General features: G+C 44.0%; 2 protein-coding genes across 2 annotated transcripts; one reads left to right on the forward strand and one right to left on the reverse strand.

The window, feature by feature from the left end:
• The first annotated feature begins 515 nt into the window (after window positions 1–515).
• On the forward strand, window positions 516–2,767 carry LOC102722891 (probable trehalose-phosphate phosphatase 7). The gene is made up of 8 exons (XM_006660513.3): window positions 516–876; window positions 979–1,119; window positions 1,217–1,288; window positions 1,397–1,648; window positions 1,749–1,896; window positions 2,027–2,097; window positions 2,287–2,379; window positions 2,692–2,767. The coding sequence occupies exons 1-8, from the start codon at window positions 598–600 to the stop codon at window positions 2,755–2,757; spliced, it is 1,122 nt and encodes a 373-aa protein (XP_006660576.3). The 5' UTR covers window positions 516–597; the 3' UTR covers window positions 2,758–2,767.
• A 10,191-nt stretch (window positions 2,768–12,958) lies between these two features.
• LOC102709309 lies at window positions 12,959–15,313 on the reverse strand. Its single transcript, XM_006661110.2, has 2 exons — window positions 14,860–15,313; window positions 12,959–13,896 (listed from the first exon to the last, which is right to left on the reverse strand). Exons 1-2 carry the CDS (start codon window positions 15,311–15,313, stop codon window positions 13,214–13,216), a joined length of 1,137 nt encoding a protein of 378 aa, XP_006661173.2. The 3' UTR covers window positions 12,959–13,213.
• Between the last annotated feature and the right edge of the window lie 1,654 nt (window positions 15,314–16,967).

Here is a 16,967-nt window from a genome sequence, read left to right on the forward strand (position 1 = left end):
CTTAAAAAAATCACACTAGCTCGACCGAGAGTCGTTGTTTCCACAGTTTGGAACTTTGGATAGAATTCTTCAACCATCTCACATCTTTTTCTCACACAAACAAAAAAAACCCACGAGTTGTAGTGAACAAAACGGCAAAACCGCACGGGGGTTAATCCTGCTGGATCTGCACAAGAAACAGCTTCGCAACAGAAAGAGAAGAGCAGCGGAAGGCCATTCGCCACGGGACAAAAAAAAAAAAAGATGCTAACGTGTCACGCGCCGCGGCCCCACACGTCCGCGTGTGGGCCCGGCACGTGCCCGCGCGCGGGGCCACCTGGCGCCGAGCTGGGCGCGCGAGCGGGCGACGTCGTCGGACGCGCCTCCATCCACCACCACCACCACCACCACCCCCACCTCCGGCGGGCCCCGCCGCCGTCTCCTCGTCTCGCCTTACCCCCGCGCCGGATTAATTCGCGCCATCCCCCCACCAGTTATAAATACCCCGCCTGCTCCCCGCCTGCCTCCACACAAGCAAGCGAACCAATCATCACCACCTGATCGATCTCGGTCTTCTTGGTGCTCTATAGAAGGTTCTCTCGGTTTCTTGGGGCTGTGATGGCGAAGGCGAGCGTGGTGGTGGCGCCTGGCCCTGAGCAGGTGGGCGTGGCGGCGCCGGCGGCGTGCACCTGCCCCGGGGCGACGCTTTTCCCGTACCCACCGCCGCGCGCCGGGATCGCCGTGCGGCGCAAGTGCCTGCAGGCGGCGCAGCAGCTGGAGCTCGGCGCCGGGCTGCGCGGCGGGTGGGTGGAGTCGATGCGGGCGTCGTCGCCCACGCACGCCAAGGCCGCCGCCGCCCTCGCCGCCGGCGTCGACGACGAGCATGCCGCGTGGATGGTCCGTCCCGGTCACACCGCTTTCGGTTCGGTGTCGTCGTGTTCTTGGCGCGCGGCGCGGTCACTGACATGAACTGTTTGTTCCCGTTGGCTCTGTGCGCAGGCGAGGCACCCGTCGGCGCTGGGCGAGTTCGAGAAGGTGGTGGCGGCGTCGAAGGGGAAGCAGATCGTCATGTTCCTCGACTACGACGGCACCCTCTCCCCCATCGTCGACGACCCCGACGCCGCCTTCATGAGCGAGACGGTGAGTCATCTCATCCCCCTCCCCTGCATGTCCACCTACTCTGCTCTGCGTATCAACCATGCCCACTCACCTCACCTCCGTGATTGACGGCGAGCAGATGCGGATGGCCGTGCGCAGCGTCGCCAAGCACTTCCCGACGGCGATCGTCAGCGGCCGGTGCCGCGACAAGGTGAGCAAGGGAGCAGCAGCCTCCCATTCCCACCACAACTCCAGAGCGCCGTCGAATCCCTGGCTGACCAACAGAGCACGCGCGTTCTTGGCTCCATTGCTCCTCCAGGTGTTCGAGTTCGTGAAGCTGGCGGAGCTGTACTACGCCGGCAGCCACGGCATGGACATCAAGGGCCCGGCAAAGCCATCCTCCCGCCACGCCAAGGCCAAAGGCGTCCTCTTCCAGCCGGCGAGCGAGTTCCTCCCCATGATCGAGCAGGTGCACCGGCGTCTCGAGAAGGAGACGAGCTCCATACCTGGGGCCAAGGTGGAGAACAACAAGTTCTGCGTCTCCGTCCACTTCCGCTGCGTCGACGAGAAGGTAACCTCTTGTTCTTCTTCTTCTTCTTGCTGCTGCTGCTGCTGCACCAATCGGCGATTGATGATTACTCGGTTGCTAACGATGATCGAATCGGGAGCAGAGTTGGGCGGCGCTGGCGGAGACGGTGAGGCGGGTGGTGAGGGAGTTCCCGCGGCTGCGGCTGAGCCAGGGGCGGATGGTGTTCGAGGTGCGGCCAACCATCAAGTGGGACAAGGGCAAGGCCCTCGAGTTCCTCCTCGACTCGCTCGGTACGTATCACCTCCGTCTCGTCCTCGCCGTCGTCGTCGGCGGCGACAGCGACGGCGATATTCCCGTGCGCCGGTCGACTCGTGATTGACTGACTGACCGAACCCGTTGCCTTCTGCTCCGTCGCCTCAGGTTTCGCCGACTGCAGCGACGTGCTCCCGGTCTACATCGGCGACGACCGCACGGACGAGGACGCTTTCAAGGTAAAAAAAAAAAAAATACAGCACCACATGCCGCCGCCACCGCGCCATGCGACGTGCAGCGCGCATGCGTTCGCCTCTGACGTCGCCGGCAACGGCCGCGTTCGTCGCGTGCAGGCGGCGACAAATACGTGTAACCTTAGCACACCGGACTGATCGACGACGTGCGGTGCATGCATATGGTTTTTGTAGGTTCTGCGGCGGCGAGGGCAGGGCGTGGGGATCCTCGTGTCCAAGCACCCCAAGGAGACTACCGCGTCCTTCTCCCTCCAGGAGCCCGCCGAGGTCAGCATGGAGACGCTTTACAACCCATATTTTTCTTTTATTCTTATATTTCTGAATTTTTAATTGTAAATTTCAAATTAATTCTGAAGTTCTTTTACCAAAGTTTATTTTTCAATATTAGTTTTAGGACCTCAAAAACAAGTACATACATTCTTTTCGTTTGTAAATGTCATTTGACCTTTTGTTTCACGAAACAGCCAAAGAATAATCCTTTTTGCACGCACAAACGAACGTAGAAAAACGTTTGTGTGTCAAAGGGATTGGGTTTAATATGATCGTGACGACTAATGCTGCTGTGCGTGCAAATAACAGGTGATGGAGTTCTTGCTGCGGCTGGTGGAGTGGAAACGCCTGTCCAGGGCCCGGTTGAGGCTGTAACGGATTCATCAAAAAAAAAACGTAATTAACCGATGGAGGAGACATGTATAGGATCAGCCGGCGGAGGCGAGAGCAGCGCGTGATCTGGGCCGTCCGATCGACGCATCGGGCAGAGTAAACCCGTGACGCTGATCGTTCGATCGAGAGAGAAGGTGGCTCATTTTGTAGCAAAGAGACCTGCTAGGCTGCAAATGGGATCAACCGTGGTACGTATATGCAGTACTGCAGAGAATCAACGCTCGTCGGATCATCATTTTCTTGCCCATTGCACCACATCTCTTTCACCTCTCCCTTCTTTTTTTTTTTTGGCTTTCTTTTACCCATCTGGGGCCCCTTTTGGTAGGGGATGTATACCAAGAATGTAAATTGTGTAGTATCACCTCATGCACAAGAGGAAGATCGATCAATGCAAATAACGAAGAGCAATGCAAAATATGCATCGACATTACACCCAATGTTGTGTAAAATCGCGGCCATGAATCGAGATCAGAAGTTCTATGTTGGGTCGATGGTAATCATAGAATCGTAGACACAAAAGTTGTAGATTTTAGCAGACTCGTAAAATCAGAAAAACTTGAATAGAATGATAAAGTCAGAAAATCGCACAACAGAAGATCACACTCTGCCGCCTAAGCGGTTTCAAAGGTTTTAAATTGTTATTCTCCCCAAGCATTTATTTGGCTCCACAGATTTTTCTGGTGCTAACTTCATCCATGATCTTACTCACGATTTGTTCTTGGTTCAGCTCTTTGTTCCTGATGAATACCATTCCATTCCATCCACTGCTTGTATTTACATTCCTAATCCTATCGAGCTAGCCAAGCTATTAGCGGCCCCATTTTTTCACATACAGTTATGTTTATAAGCCAAGATTTAATTTTTCAATCTTAAATTTAAATTGATGCTTATTTTAGAGATTTTTATCGTAATTTATTTTTCAACTTTGCTTTTCGTGGTTTTGCCTTTAGACCACGAAGTATATATATATATTATTAAAAATTATTTTTTATTTATAAATATATCATTTAGCTTTTTTTCCTAAAAAATTGAAATGATACCCCTGCAACTTGCATGAACAACAGGCTAGATAGGACACTAGTTGGTCATCTTTTGGCTTTTTGCTGTTGTTGCAGTAGCCCACTACTAGTGCACTCACTACCCATTGCCGGCACTACGTAGCAACGGTTTGAACCACGCTGATTATATCAAGGGAGTAAATTAAAGGGTTTTCTTAAAAAAAATACTCAAAAATTGTGAGTCATTCGTTGCTTTAGATCCAACGACTCTGATTATATTATACTATATCGGTAACAGTTATAGTGGAAATCTATAGAAGTAAAATAGAAACTAAAATATATAACATCCCAATAAATATGTGTGTTATATATCATGTTAAAATAGATGAATTGATAAATATATATACCAAAATTCCAAATAAAATTTTTAACATTATATTTAAATTTACTACACTGCTGCTGCTGCTAGTAGCGTGAGGTACCGTAATATTGCTCCCACGAAAGCTTCATCTGGCTGCATGTTGATGGATGGTTTTAGGGACAAGCAGTGATCGAGCTGGGGCCTCACTCACATGCACGATAGCACAGCACAACGGAGTGGCCGGCCGGTACCACGTACGGGTACGGCCGCTGCTGCTGCTGCTGCTGCTGCTGTGTCAATGGATCCAACGACATTGGGTTTGTCTTCTTCGAACACCCCGTGAATGATCATCATGTCCTGATCTCTGAACAAGGGCCTGCCTGACCCGTGCAACCCAACCCCCATTTCAGTGTGTTTTTGGTGGGTGAAGCTTTCACTGACCATCACAAAGCAACAAAGTGAGCTTCTGTACTCGTTGACGACTAATTTGTTTGGATCGAAAAGGGCTCAGGAAATGTCAGTGACCATCATGCTCACATAGTCACACAGTCACAGTGACTGAGACAGCCTCACCCAATTAATGTAATAAGTGTAGCACACAGTAATAACTGAAACGAGCATTGATAATTAACCAACTTCGATCGCTTGCAAACAAGGTAAGCATGTATGTAGGGAAAAAAAAAGGTAGGTTGCAGATTGATCTATCTGGTCATAGGCTCGCATAGAACCACCACATGAATCACATTCATCTTGGATGCGACAGATCTTCGCCCCTATCTTCTTGTTTTCGTTTATACTTATAAGTTAAAGTTTGAATATTTAGCCTTAAATTCGAAGTTGATTTTAATATTTTCACCGTTATTTATTTTTCAGAATTGACTTTAAATCGCTAATAATATACATACAAAAGTTTTATTTACAGATTGTTTTTCGCTTGTAAATACGCCAAACAGATCACCTCCCTCGACTGTGCATGAACATCTCGGAGAGTTACACGACAAAGGAAGCCGGCCCAGGGGCAAATAATCCTTGGAAATAATGCGATGCAGAGAAAGATTAGTCCCCAAGAACCTCGTACTGAGCTGCTAGCTGGCGGTTGGATCCATGGCCGGTGTGCATGCAGTTTCTGCATCCACAGTGTTGGGGTGAAGTACTGAAGGACAAACTGAGCTATCATTAACGTACAACGCTAGCTAGATAATCATACTTAGCTTTGATCTACTAGCTAAATCATTTCTTCCTCCTAACAAACACAGGGCATGCACCAATAATGGTCAACAAGAGGAAGTGCTAGCTATAGTGCTGGCTCTAGTTCTACATGCCTACAATCCACGCATCATGCCAATCATCAAGGCTGATATTTCCCTCCAATGGCGCACTAAGAGAAAGCCAAAAAGCAAGAAAATGAGGAGTTAAGTGACCTTGCTACACGCACAGAACGGACTGTCTATGCAAACTAAGTAGAAGTCACTGACAAGTGGACCATATGATCTGGTTAGATTGTTATGGACCCTTCTGTCAGTGATAGCTATATATGAAATTGCAATAGACATACATTGATGAATTTAGAGCGCGTTCTCTCTCCTTTTGTCAAACTTTAAATTAGTCGGATATTTAAACTATTGTCGATTTGCACTCTCCTAAAGTTTAATCTGATGGTGAAGTGATCGAATTCCACCATCCCCATTGGCCAGCCCCACATTAGAAAGGAGCATCAAGTGGTGGAATCTTGGATAATGTGTGTTGATATACACAAGACAAAATTTTTACCATTTGGGGATATCATCTGTGCATGCACTTGTGTGCTTTGGAGCCAAGCCATGAGAGGGAAGGGTGCATGGCCCCCCACTATCTAAAGGAAGAAAATAGAAGGAATCTATGACCATAGACAACGGTGACGACCATGACGATGACAACGACAATGTTTCTCAAATGAAGAAGAGTTGGATTCCACATCGGAGATGGAGACACTAATAAGATTGCAATTATTTTGGTCCAACTTGAGAAATGAGGGGCCGGGAGGTAGAATTTGATGAGTAGATTAAACGCATAGGAAAACAAGATAAGATTTTTTTTCTTTGAACTATAATTTTTTATTGTGAATACATGGTAGTCACGGACACATCCTGCTACACACCAACATCACATTCACGCCCACGAATATCCCTCTTTAACACAATCTCAAAGAGACAGAAACCAACGGCACATCTATGATCTTGCTAAGTTTTTTGAACTAGTGTTTGATGAGCATAACTGAAGGATTTTTCTTTCTCTCCTTTCTCCCGTGAGAGTCTGATAGGCTGCTTAGGTAGGGAATTATCAAAGGGATTTGAATCAGAATTGAACACACAAGTTAAAGAAAATGATATGATGGTTTGTGTTGTCCTACCATGAAATGTTACCGTCAGAGGTTATATGGAACAAACAGGAGGATTGCTTAAGGACCAATCATATTTGGGATTCTCCTTGATCCCTAATCCATACGAAACTACAGAAGTAGCAACAACCGACCGGACCGGGATCTAATTAAGTGAGGTTAACGTTAAAGTATAATTTCACAGTACAACAAAAAAGTAACAAAAAGTATCTCGAGATACTGGTATCTTGTGGTACCAAATCATTTCGTTGGATTTAACATCACACATCCTATTCAGCTAGATCCAAGAAATGATTTGGTACCTTACCTCGAGATATTTTTTGTTAGGCCGGAGCAAATCTCTAACGTTAAACGTCCTTATCAATGCCGCTTTTACATAAAGGATTAATTATGATCAGGCTAAGCAAATCAATTTTATCTCTTCGCTAATGGACGTTACTGTGTTAATTGGTGGGGGGAATTAACTAGCCTGCATATGAATCAAATCCGTCCTTCTCATCACCGAATAATTTTATCCATCTAATCGTAAAAAGGATTGTGCTCCCTAGCTAGGATACTAGATGTGCTTATCACCTTAGACTTTCTTTTCACGCAATTATCATGATAAACATGCCATGATCACCAACAGTTAGCTGGTAGTAAAAGTGCGACAGTGCACATGATTGAATGTCCCAGCTTGTTGATCTGAGCCTCTGAGGTGCCTCCACGAAGGAAAAACATACACGCCGTCTCCCCAGTACATTCTGCGGTAGTATTATAAGAAGAACTAATCTTAGTCATTAATTAAAACGGACATTTTTTACTTAATTAATTAATTAATAAGTAGTGTTTTATAATTATGTTTTTTACGATAAAGGTCATAATAAAAAGACGATATTATCCCTTTAAATTTATATTACACCTAATATTGTAGACATGTATAATTTAATCACGATCATCCAATAAAAATAAATCAACAGTGTCGATTAAATTCTGCTACCAGTGAAATGCACTTTAGATGGCGTGTGTGAATAGTAGCTCATTTTGTTATTGTCTCATGTTTCTTAGGGTGGATCAACCATCCATGGGTTAACAAAATGAGCAAATTTCAGTTCATTCTCATCTTCTTATTATTACCTCTGTTTCATAACGTTGTTTAACTTTTTTTTACAATGTTTAACCATTCGTCCTATTCAAAAATTTAGTACAAATATAAAAATTGACAAGTCATACTTAAAGTTCTTTTAATAGTAAAATAAGTCATGAGCAAAATAAATGATATTTCTATATTTTTTTTAAATAAGACAAATGGCTAAACATTGTAACTAAAAAAGTCAAACACCTTACATGAGAAACGGAGGGAGTAATAGTAATAGTGTTTCACCTTCAACCACTTTTTAATTAACACGTGCAAAATTTGAACTTCATATTTTTTTACATAACAATTTTACCATCCTTAAGAAGTCATTATGAGATACCACTGTTTTTTATGTAAAATTTGGTACCTCCTATTATCTAAGATACCAAATTTTATATAGAAAATAATAGTACCCCTGGTACGTTCTCAAGGATGATAAATTTGCTCTTTTGTTTGTGAGTTTTTTACCATCCTTGGAAAAATATCTCAAAGTACCATCTTTTTAGTGTAAAAATTATGGTACCTTGATATACATTGTACCTTGAGTCATCAAAAATTTATACTAAAATTCTTGGTATCTTGAGATATTTTTCGAGACAATAAAAAAGCCCTTTGTTTAACTTTAGTGTCACTTTTCCTCAAAGTGCTGTCATTTCCGGTAGATGGGAAGAACTTAAGTGTGGTGATGGAGACAACAGACGAGTAGCATGGTAGCAAGGCACACCAACTAAACCTCGAGGGAAACAGTAGAAAGTGGTACAATGTAAAGCTCCAGTAAATATTCATCATGAAAATTCTTTAAGGAGCATTTTGCTAGAATACATATGTTCAGAATATGCCAGCACAATTTTGCTAGAGTAAGTGCAGGACATGTAATGCTACACAATCTGCTCGGAATATTCTAGAATATGTGAAACTCTTCTTACCAAACTTTTCATTTTGTGCTCAATGTTCAGAATATGTTTCTGACTAAAGAAGAAAAACTACTAATGTTGAAATACACGTCGAGATTACCATGACAATTCTTTTCTGTGTTAAGAATAATACTGAGCGAAATGTCGAAATATTGCCGCTGGCAAACCCTCTGCTACTCGCAAATTAGCATCATTTTCAGTTTTCCAAAGATGACACGTCCGTCTATCCTTGAAAGTATATTTTTTTTTGTCTGTAATAAACAATGAAATCCAGCAGTTCTTTTTACGAGTGCAGAATTGGTGTCCTTGTGGTACGAATGTTTTTTTTCATACACTTATGAATTCAAGCAGTTAATGAATGCTTGCCTATTTTGTTTTTGTCATTCCAAATTAATTTGCACCATGTTTCGCCTTCACTACTAGAATCAGCCCCATGCGAAATTTTTTTATTTTATAAACCTTTTTAAGAAATAATTTTATTTCTAAACCTCCGGAAAAAATATTTCTACTCCATAAACCTTTTGGCCACGCCACCAACATTGACGTGGCCAAACGGCTTGCCACGCCATTGTCGGTGGCGTGGCAGCATTGTCTTGCCACGCAACTGACAGTGGCGTGGACGCCACGAAACGCCGAAAAGGCTGCGTGACAGCGTTGTCTTGCCACGATACCAGTACTGGCGTGGCCAAAAGGTTCAGTTTTAGAAATATTTTCTCCAGAGGTTTAGTAATAAAATTATTTCTTAAAAAGTTTAAAAAATAAAAAAAATTTGCCCCATGCAGTCAAAGCTAATGGACATGTCATAATTAAGACCATCCTAACCCATTATTCTTAATTTGGGTCATATATTCTCCTTTTCTCTCACTCTTCTTTGGGATGATCCAAATGCTAGAACAGGAGACAGAAGCTGTACCCCATAGGTGTTACAGTGCTGTTACTCTGCTCATCCATCAGCCATGGATGGACAGCAGAAGCTCTCTGCTGCCTGTGGAAATCGTGGATCAACAACTATAGAGAACATTTTTTGATTTTTCACTTACATGATGAAACTGAGTTTAGTTCTCTAGCGTCAAATATTCTTTCACTAGTGGGGGTAATAAGGAAGCACATCTGACCTCCATAACAAGGTCCCATGGGCCAAGGATACTATTGAAGTGGCTAGCTCGTATCAATATTTGGTTTTAACCCACAGAACACTATTGAAATTATTAAATGTTGGTATGCCTAATTTAATCGACAACCTGAATTGGCCCATAAAGTCAGTCAAATCAATCTTTGAGAATGCGAACACATATAAGTAGATGATGATGATGATGGAGTATTATCTTATAGCCAACACCAACATGCATTGACTATGATTAATTCGAGCTCAACTCAATTGAGTTCCAAACCAGCCGAGCCTAAGCTTTTATATAATAAAGTAGTAGATTAAATTTGCCATTTGTATTTGTATGTATCTTCACATTGAATTAACTATAAAAAAAGGTGTTTATAGAGATTATCTTTGAAATATAGGTTACGCCACTTATAAACAAACTCAGTAGCTGAGCTCAAGCTTTGATTGAGTTCAAGCCAACGTTGTTCGAAAGCTCGAAGGTTTAACCCGCTCGACTTGAGCCCGGCTCGAGTTTGTGTTGAGGTCTAGCCTAAACAGGCTTGAGCTTGGTTTGTCGATAACCGTAATTTTAATATTGCAGTTGAGATTTTAATTTTTTGCTATTTTAGATGAGCGTGGCTATACATAGAAGCCAATGAAGATGACTCGATGATATCTCCGGTACCATCTTAACCTTTTTTTTTTTTTTCACTTCAGCTCAACAGTATTCTGACTTGAAGCATAACCAACCACTAAATCTAAATTAAACTAAATGGGGGAAACATGATTGTGGCAAGTAAGCCTGCCAGTCGATTATCCAATCCAAATCCGTTCCGATCCATTTCTTTGCTAATTAATTTACCAAACCAACTCGCACCAATTATTTTTCATTGGGATCCAATCCAAACCAATCCAACTTTGATTTTAACCCAACCCGCACCAACCCATTTGGTTAAAATGGATTCAACCTAATCTTACAAAATGGATGCACCATTTGATATGTATAAACTCGGATCTAAAATTTTAAAACTCGCGTTCATACTATGAAAGTTTATCAAATTTGACTAAAATTTTGTGAGATGATCTGTTATGTATAAAAGCAACTTTGTGTAAATTTTGGTCGATTTCTACATGTGGGCCCACGTATGTTTATTATCTTATCAATTAGCTATCCAATTAAAGGATCCATTTACCCTCCACAGGTTAAATCCATTTAGAACCTAAAATAACTTAACCAAATTCAGTCCATACCAATCCATTTGTCTCTATAACCCAATCCAATCCAGACCATTTGAAATTACAATCCATTTACACCTAACCAAACACAATCCAAATTAAAACCAACTCATTTAACTCATTTCCACCCAACCCATTAGCAGGCCTAATGGCAAGTGTTGACCAATGAGGATACAAATAAATTATTTTGAGGTAAATAGCTGTGAAAGTTATAATGCGTACCCAAGGATGAGCGAAAAGCTTGTCAACTGCTCCATTTCTTCGTCGACCGAGTTAAATCCTTTCAATCTTATTTTCCTCTAAGCAGTGCAATCACTAGAAACCTAATAATTAGAAGGACGAGCAAAATTAAAACATCAACAAGAATAACTTGGCGTAAACAAGATATTTTCTTTCAAACAACTAAGCACATATTGTCGTATCGATCAGCCAACCTTTGAAGCGTCTAAAGATTAGTTTATTAATACGCTAATCGACCACTGTTACTATATCTTTCCACCATTTTTCTTATTTTATCTTCTCGAAATAAGTTTATTTCTAAATAATCATGGCAGTGGATGAATTTATGAAAACGGAGAATAAATATATTATGAACAGATAAAGTAAAGAATAATTATATTAGGATTTTAACTTCGGTATCAGTTTGTATGATGAGTGAAAAAAGTATGAGACGGAGAAAGTACATGCTACGTACAAACAGCAAGTACTCGTCGAGTTAACCAAACTTTTGAGTCCTTATTTATTTCGCCATTGGTATATGCTCGAAATGTTAAGAATATGCTAAAAACTGCAAACAATTTTCTCAACCTTTTAGCGTACTTCATTGAACTATAAGCCAATCATTAGAAAACTATTTTAAACCGTGAAGCAACATCCAGTCGATCGTTTCTTGCATTGCATACTACATAAATGGTTTAAAAGCATTAACAAGATTAATTATGTAACATATCGCTATACACATATAATGTAAAATACGATCTCTACAAATTGCACAAGGAAAATAAAAAAAGGTATACCACTGTGAGTTTAATTTGTTTACTCAATCCGAGTTTAATTTCTTTCTGATATATTAGCTGCATATATAGCAGGCTGAGAACGTTCTCAATGTTGTTTGTGTAACTTTGCTAAAAGAATATTCCATTATATAAAGAAACAATTTTAGTAAGATCAGACATGCATGTCAGTGTCCAAAATTCGTGTATCCTAGAAAAAAAGATTATTTCTTAAACAACTCTTTACTTTATTGAAGTTTATTAAGGGGAGATAACTGCATTGATATTAGAAAAATAGGGACAAAGTTATTACGATTAAAAAACTAGTCTTTTATGGTCCGATCAAAGGTTTTCGAAAATTTTAATTCTCAATTAAATACGATCGGACGATAATACGAAGAGTCAAAACGTTCTCGCACGTCTCCCAGGTATGTCCCATGCATTACGATAATACGAAGAGTCAAAACGTTCTCGCACGTCTCCCAGGTATGTCCCATGCATTACGTACATATCCGGCGTGTGTTTAATATCCTTCCCTGCACGTCCTCCTCACCTCCCGAGGTCTCAGTCCCATGGACTGCGTGCCTGTCCTTCCCGGCCTCTATGCATTAGGCGTGTGTTTAATAATTAGGCGTGTGTTTAATACCTTCTCTAGTCTCTCGCATTAGGCGTGTGTGTAATAGAAGAAAAAATCAAACATTTAATAATAACAAAAGTAGTCTTTTACGGCTTTATATTGATTCGTATAAGATGGGTTAAAAATAAAGTTTTTCTTTTACGGGAAGCAGATGACAAGGCGAAAGTAAAGGGAATAATTCATTTCCATCAATTAGCTGCCTTCAATGTGTTCAAAAGATCATTTTGCCCTAGGAGGAAGTATATACTAATTTTTAAATTTAACTAAATTTACATTAAAAAAACGACGAGTCCGAACAAATATATTATAGGAATATATTTCCTGGTGAATTTAATAAAATTAATTTCATTGTGTAAAACAAAACATCTTTACATTTTAGAGCTCATTTTCTCAAGGACCATAAATTAGAAATTTGTAATTTTCAGTCGCTTGATCTTGCGAGTGACCTGAGTGGATTAGCCGGCCTCTATCATCGACATAATTAATCCAATTCTGCGGCCGTTCCATCTTTGTGAGTAGACGAACAAATAATTAAACACTGATGAATATTATTAGAAGCAAAAAAAAGAACACTATGACCAAGCATTAGTACCTGATCATTCATCTAGCAGTACAAATCAACTTGTTAATTAACCTAATTAGCCGCTTAATTACCTATTAATAATCTCTGGTTCCCTTTTGGAAACATCAATTTGAACCACATCGGTGTCTCAGGAGCTTCCGCATGGGCCCACCGTGTTGCCCAGCTTCTTGGGCCTCCCGCCGCACCACCGCCTCGCCGCGGCGCCGGCGCCGGCGCCGCCGCCTCTCAGGCCGCCGTCGGCGGCCTCGTCGCGCGGCCTCTTCGTGCCCATGTCCGGCGCCCCCGGCGTCTTCCGTCCCCTGACCGTCTGGATGACCCTGAGGAGAAGCATTACGCCCTCCACGTTGAGGCGCCACCACCCGAGGCCGCCGCCGCTGTCCGCCGCCCTCCGCGCCTCCCGGCGCGGCGACGTGCGGCTCGTCTCGATGGCTTCCAGGAGGTCGGACACGACCGACTTGGTTGGCAGCGCCGTCGACGCGGAGGCAGCGGCGGCGCCGGTGCTGGCCCCGGCATCAGTACTGCTGTCGCCAGCAGCGCCGGCGCCGAGGGTGATCGTCAGGTGCCGCACGGGCTGGAGCGCGCCGGCGAGGAGGGAGCGGCTGAGCAGCTTGACCACCGCCGACGTGCGGACGGCGCGCTCCAACTGGCTAGCGATCCCGACGACGCTGGCGCGTTCGGCCGGCGAATCGGCGGTGGCCTGCCCGGCGGACGGCGAGGCGGGACTCCTCTTCAGGCGCTGTATCCTGGCGTGGGCACGCACCCACGGGTTAGAGTGTTCGTTCAGGCCATGGGCGCCGGCTTCGTCTTCGCCTGGACGAAGCATCGAGAAGAAAACGGACCAATTAATTAGGACTCGACACGTCTCAGTGCTACAGTGCTAACTGCTGTAGCTGCCATAATTACTCAAATGTTTACTTAATTTTCGTAATTTTTGAAAAAGACTAATGGTATTGCAACCCAAAAAATTCAACCACCTTACGTTATAAAGCGAAAGGAGTATCTCTTATGTGATGCAAAAGCATAATTTTCTCTTAAAAGAAAAGATAGATTTACTTCGGACTAAAAAAAACGAAAGAAGTATCTCTTATGTGATGCAAAAGCATAATTCTCTCTTAAAAAAAAGATAGATTTGCTTTGGTCTAAAAAAAATATCTATACCTTAGTTACTGCCTTAGAGCATCCCAACGAGCGTCCCTAACAGTTCATCTAAATTTGATTATCCATATCTTTATTTAGATGATCATCTAAAATAGTTTCATCCTTCGTATCGTTATCCTTCGTATCGTTATGTACTCTACTATATCATCTATATATATGATATCCTTTAAATCTTCCTATCGTTATGCACTCCACTAGATCATGCACTCCACTAGATCATGCATATATATATAACATTATATATCACTGTAGAGGATGAAGAGAGATCATCATTCTCTTCTAATATAGATAAGATCTTAAAATTAAAAATAGATAATAGGATAACCGTTCTGTTAAATCTCAATTTATAGCTTTTATCCTCTATTTTTAAGATAGAGGACGGGATAGATGAGCGGTTAAAGATGCTCTTAGTAGTACGTTCTGATCGTTGGATCTAACCATGTGTATCCTACGCAGCTAGATTTTAAGACGCTTAATGCTAAGCATAAAGCTATATCTAAATAGTAGTTGTACAGTAAGCAACCTAGTACGCACGCATGGAGAGAATTTTGGTAAGAACCGCATGATTAGCACGATGAATTGGATGTGTTGTGCACACGGTCGCATGTTAATTACCTTGCGGTGTCGTGGAGAGGTCGTGGTAGGAGCAGAAGCGGCAGAAGATCTCGGCGAGGGTGGCGCACTTCCTCTCGGCGCCGCCGCCGCCGTCGCCGTCGGGCGGGACGACGACGGCGTAGAAGAAGCCGGGCATCTCGAAGACGAAGACGCGGGCGTCGAGGCGCGCCACGAGGGCGTCCCTGGCGAGCATCCACTGGTGGTCGCCGACGGCGCACGAGGCCATGGAGACCGGGTGGGCCTCGACGCGCGCCATGTGCACCGCCAGGCCGCCGGAGCGGAACAGCCGCGCGGCCTCGAAGCGGTCGCCGCACAGCACGAAGAGGCTCACCGGCGAGCCCTCGGCGGCGAGCAGCTGCGTCTCCCTCCCCATCCGGTACTCCTGCGTCCGCCCAACCTTCAGCGCCGGCCGCCCTGATCCTCCTCCTCCTCCTCCCCCCTCCCTCGACGCCATGGCAATCAGCTAGCTAGCAATGCTGCTCGAACTAAACACGAGTGATCAGTGATCACGCAAACCAACGACAACCCTAGAAACCATGCCCGAGGAAGAAGAAGCTGCAGGAAGGTACGAAATGGCACGTCCGTACGGCACATACATATATACCGGTCCTTTTTATTAGACAGCGATAGATCATAAGATATTCTTCCCGGCCGGGATATTTGCATGCAGTGCAGCTATGTGAATGTGAGGCCAGCATTTCGCATGGTTAGGGTTAAGAACCGGCACGTGTTAACCCTAAATGACCATGTACTTAGTGCATGCTTACCACGACGACCAGTAGTATGTGAGGCAACGAGACCACCAAACGTCCAAACCCTCTCAAGATCAGTGACAGAGAGAGTAGCAGAGGAGGAGAGGATTAGAGAGGGATCATATTTATGAGAGTAAGCGAGGTTGTACGAGGGAGAAAGCCATGGCTGGCGGCCACTCTTAAATAGGAGGGAGCTAGCTAGGTCGTCATGGATGGATGGCTGGCCGGAGGGACGAGAGAAACCGATCGAGCAAAAGAGGAAGAAGCAGACGGCGAATGCGAAAAGGGAGGCGCCGCGCGCGGGAGAAGGCCGGGGTGGGGCCATGCGTGCATGCATGCATGCATGCAGCGCACGCGCCACGCACGCGGCCGCCCCGGCTCCGCGCCACATCGACCGGGCGCGGGGCCCGCCACCGCGGTACACGCGGCCCCCACCGCCGCGCGACGTGGCCGGGAGGGCGGGACGCGCGTCCCGCAGCGCTGGACCCCCTGCATGCCGCCGCGGCTGCGCGACCGCCGATGCCGATGGTTTTCCCCGCGCGCGGCTCTTCTGTGGACTGTGGTGTGCCTCTGGCGTCCGACGGGTAAACCGCCTGCGCACGGTGCAACAGAAAGGCTCAGATTATTGTTTTAAATTAATTGGGAAATAATACTTCATTATTCATTACTAGATAGAAATAATTTATGATTAGAACTTTTTTAATGATATAAGAACCAATAATAAGAAAGAAGGATCTGTATCATTAAACATCTTACAAATGTTTTAGACGGTCAGAGGTGTCACAAAATAATGATGAATAAAGCGAGTTGGTGCATATAGTATATAAGCTATGGCTATAACTTCTAAAAGCTAAAAATATTCATCTCAAACTGCAACATTTTACCAATAGCATACTCTGGTTCTGTACTTCTGTGATTTTTATTTGAAAGGACGCACTGATACGATGAGTGATATGATGAGCAAGTAAACTAAGAAAGAGGAGGAAATTAGGCATTACATAAGGCTATATTTTAAAGACCTAATGAGATGACGTTATTGACTTCAAATATTAATTAAGAGTGAAGTGCACCAGCGGTTTCTAAATTTATATGCACGTGTCATCTAGGTTCCTGAACTCTCAAAATGTATTTTTGGGTCCCCGAACTTGTCCATGGGTGTCATATAGGTCCAAACGGGCTCCGATCCGCTCCATCCACTGACATGGTATGCCACGGTGGCGCCTATGAGAAATGAGAGAAAAGAATAAGGAGGAAAGAGAAACTGACATGTGGGACCCATATGGCACCACCAACATATAGGAGCCACCGTGGCATGCCACGTCAGCAGATGGAACGGATTGGAGCTCGTTTAGACCT

This window comes from Oryza brachyantha, chromosome 9 (genome assembly GCF_000231095.2).
Source record: "Oryza brachyantha chromosome 9, ObraRS2, whole genome shotgun sequence".
In the NCBI taxonomy this organism is placed as follows: domain Eukaryota; kingdom Viridiplantae; phylum Streptophyta; class Magnoliopsida; order Poales; family Poaceae; genus Oryza; species Oryza brachyantha.

Bases quoted from the DNA above. Each gene is read 5' to 3' on its own strand.
- LOC102722891 (XM_006660513.3), top strand. From the start codon at position 598: ATGGCGAAGGCGAGCGTGGTGGTGGCGCCTGGCCCTGAGCAGGTGGGC. The intron at 877-978 runs GTCCGTCCCGGT...CTCTGTGCGCAG, and splicing joins ACGAGCATGCCGCGTGGATG to GCGAGGCACCCGTCGGCGCT. The intron at 1,897-2,026 runs GTACGTATCACC...CCGTCGCCTCAG, and splicing joins GTTCCTCCTCGACTCGCTCG to GTTTCGCCGACTGCAGCGAC.
- LOC102709309 (XM_006661110.2), bottom strand. From the start codon at position 15,313: ATGGCGTCGAGGGAGGGGGGAGGAGGAGGAGGAGGATCAGGGCGGCCG. The intron at 13,897-14,859 runs GTAATTAACATG...TGCTTCGTCCAG, and splicing joins CCTCTCCACGACACCGCAAG to GCGAAGACGAAGCCGGCGCC.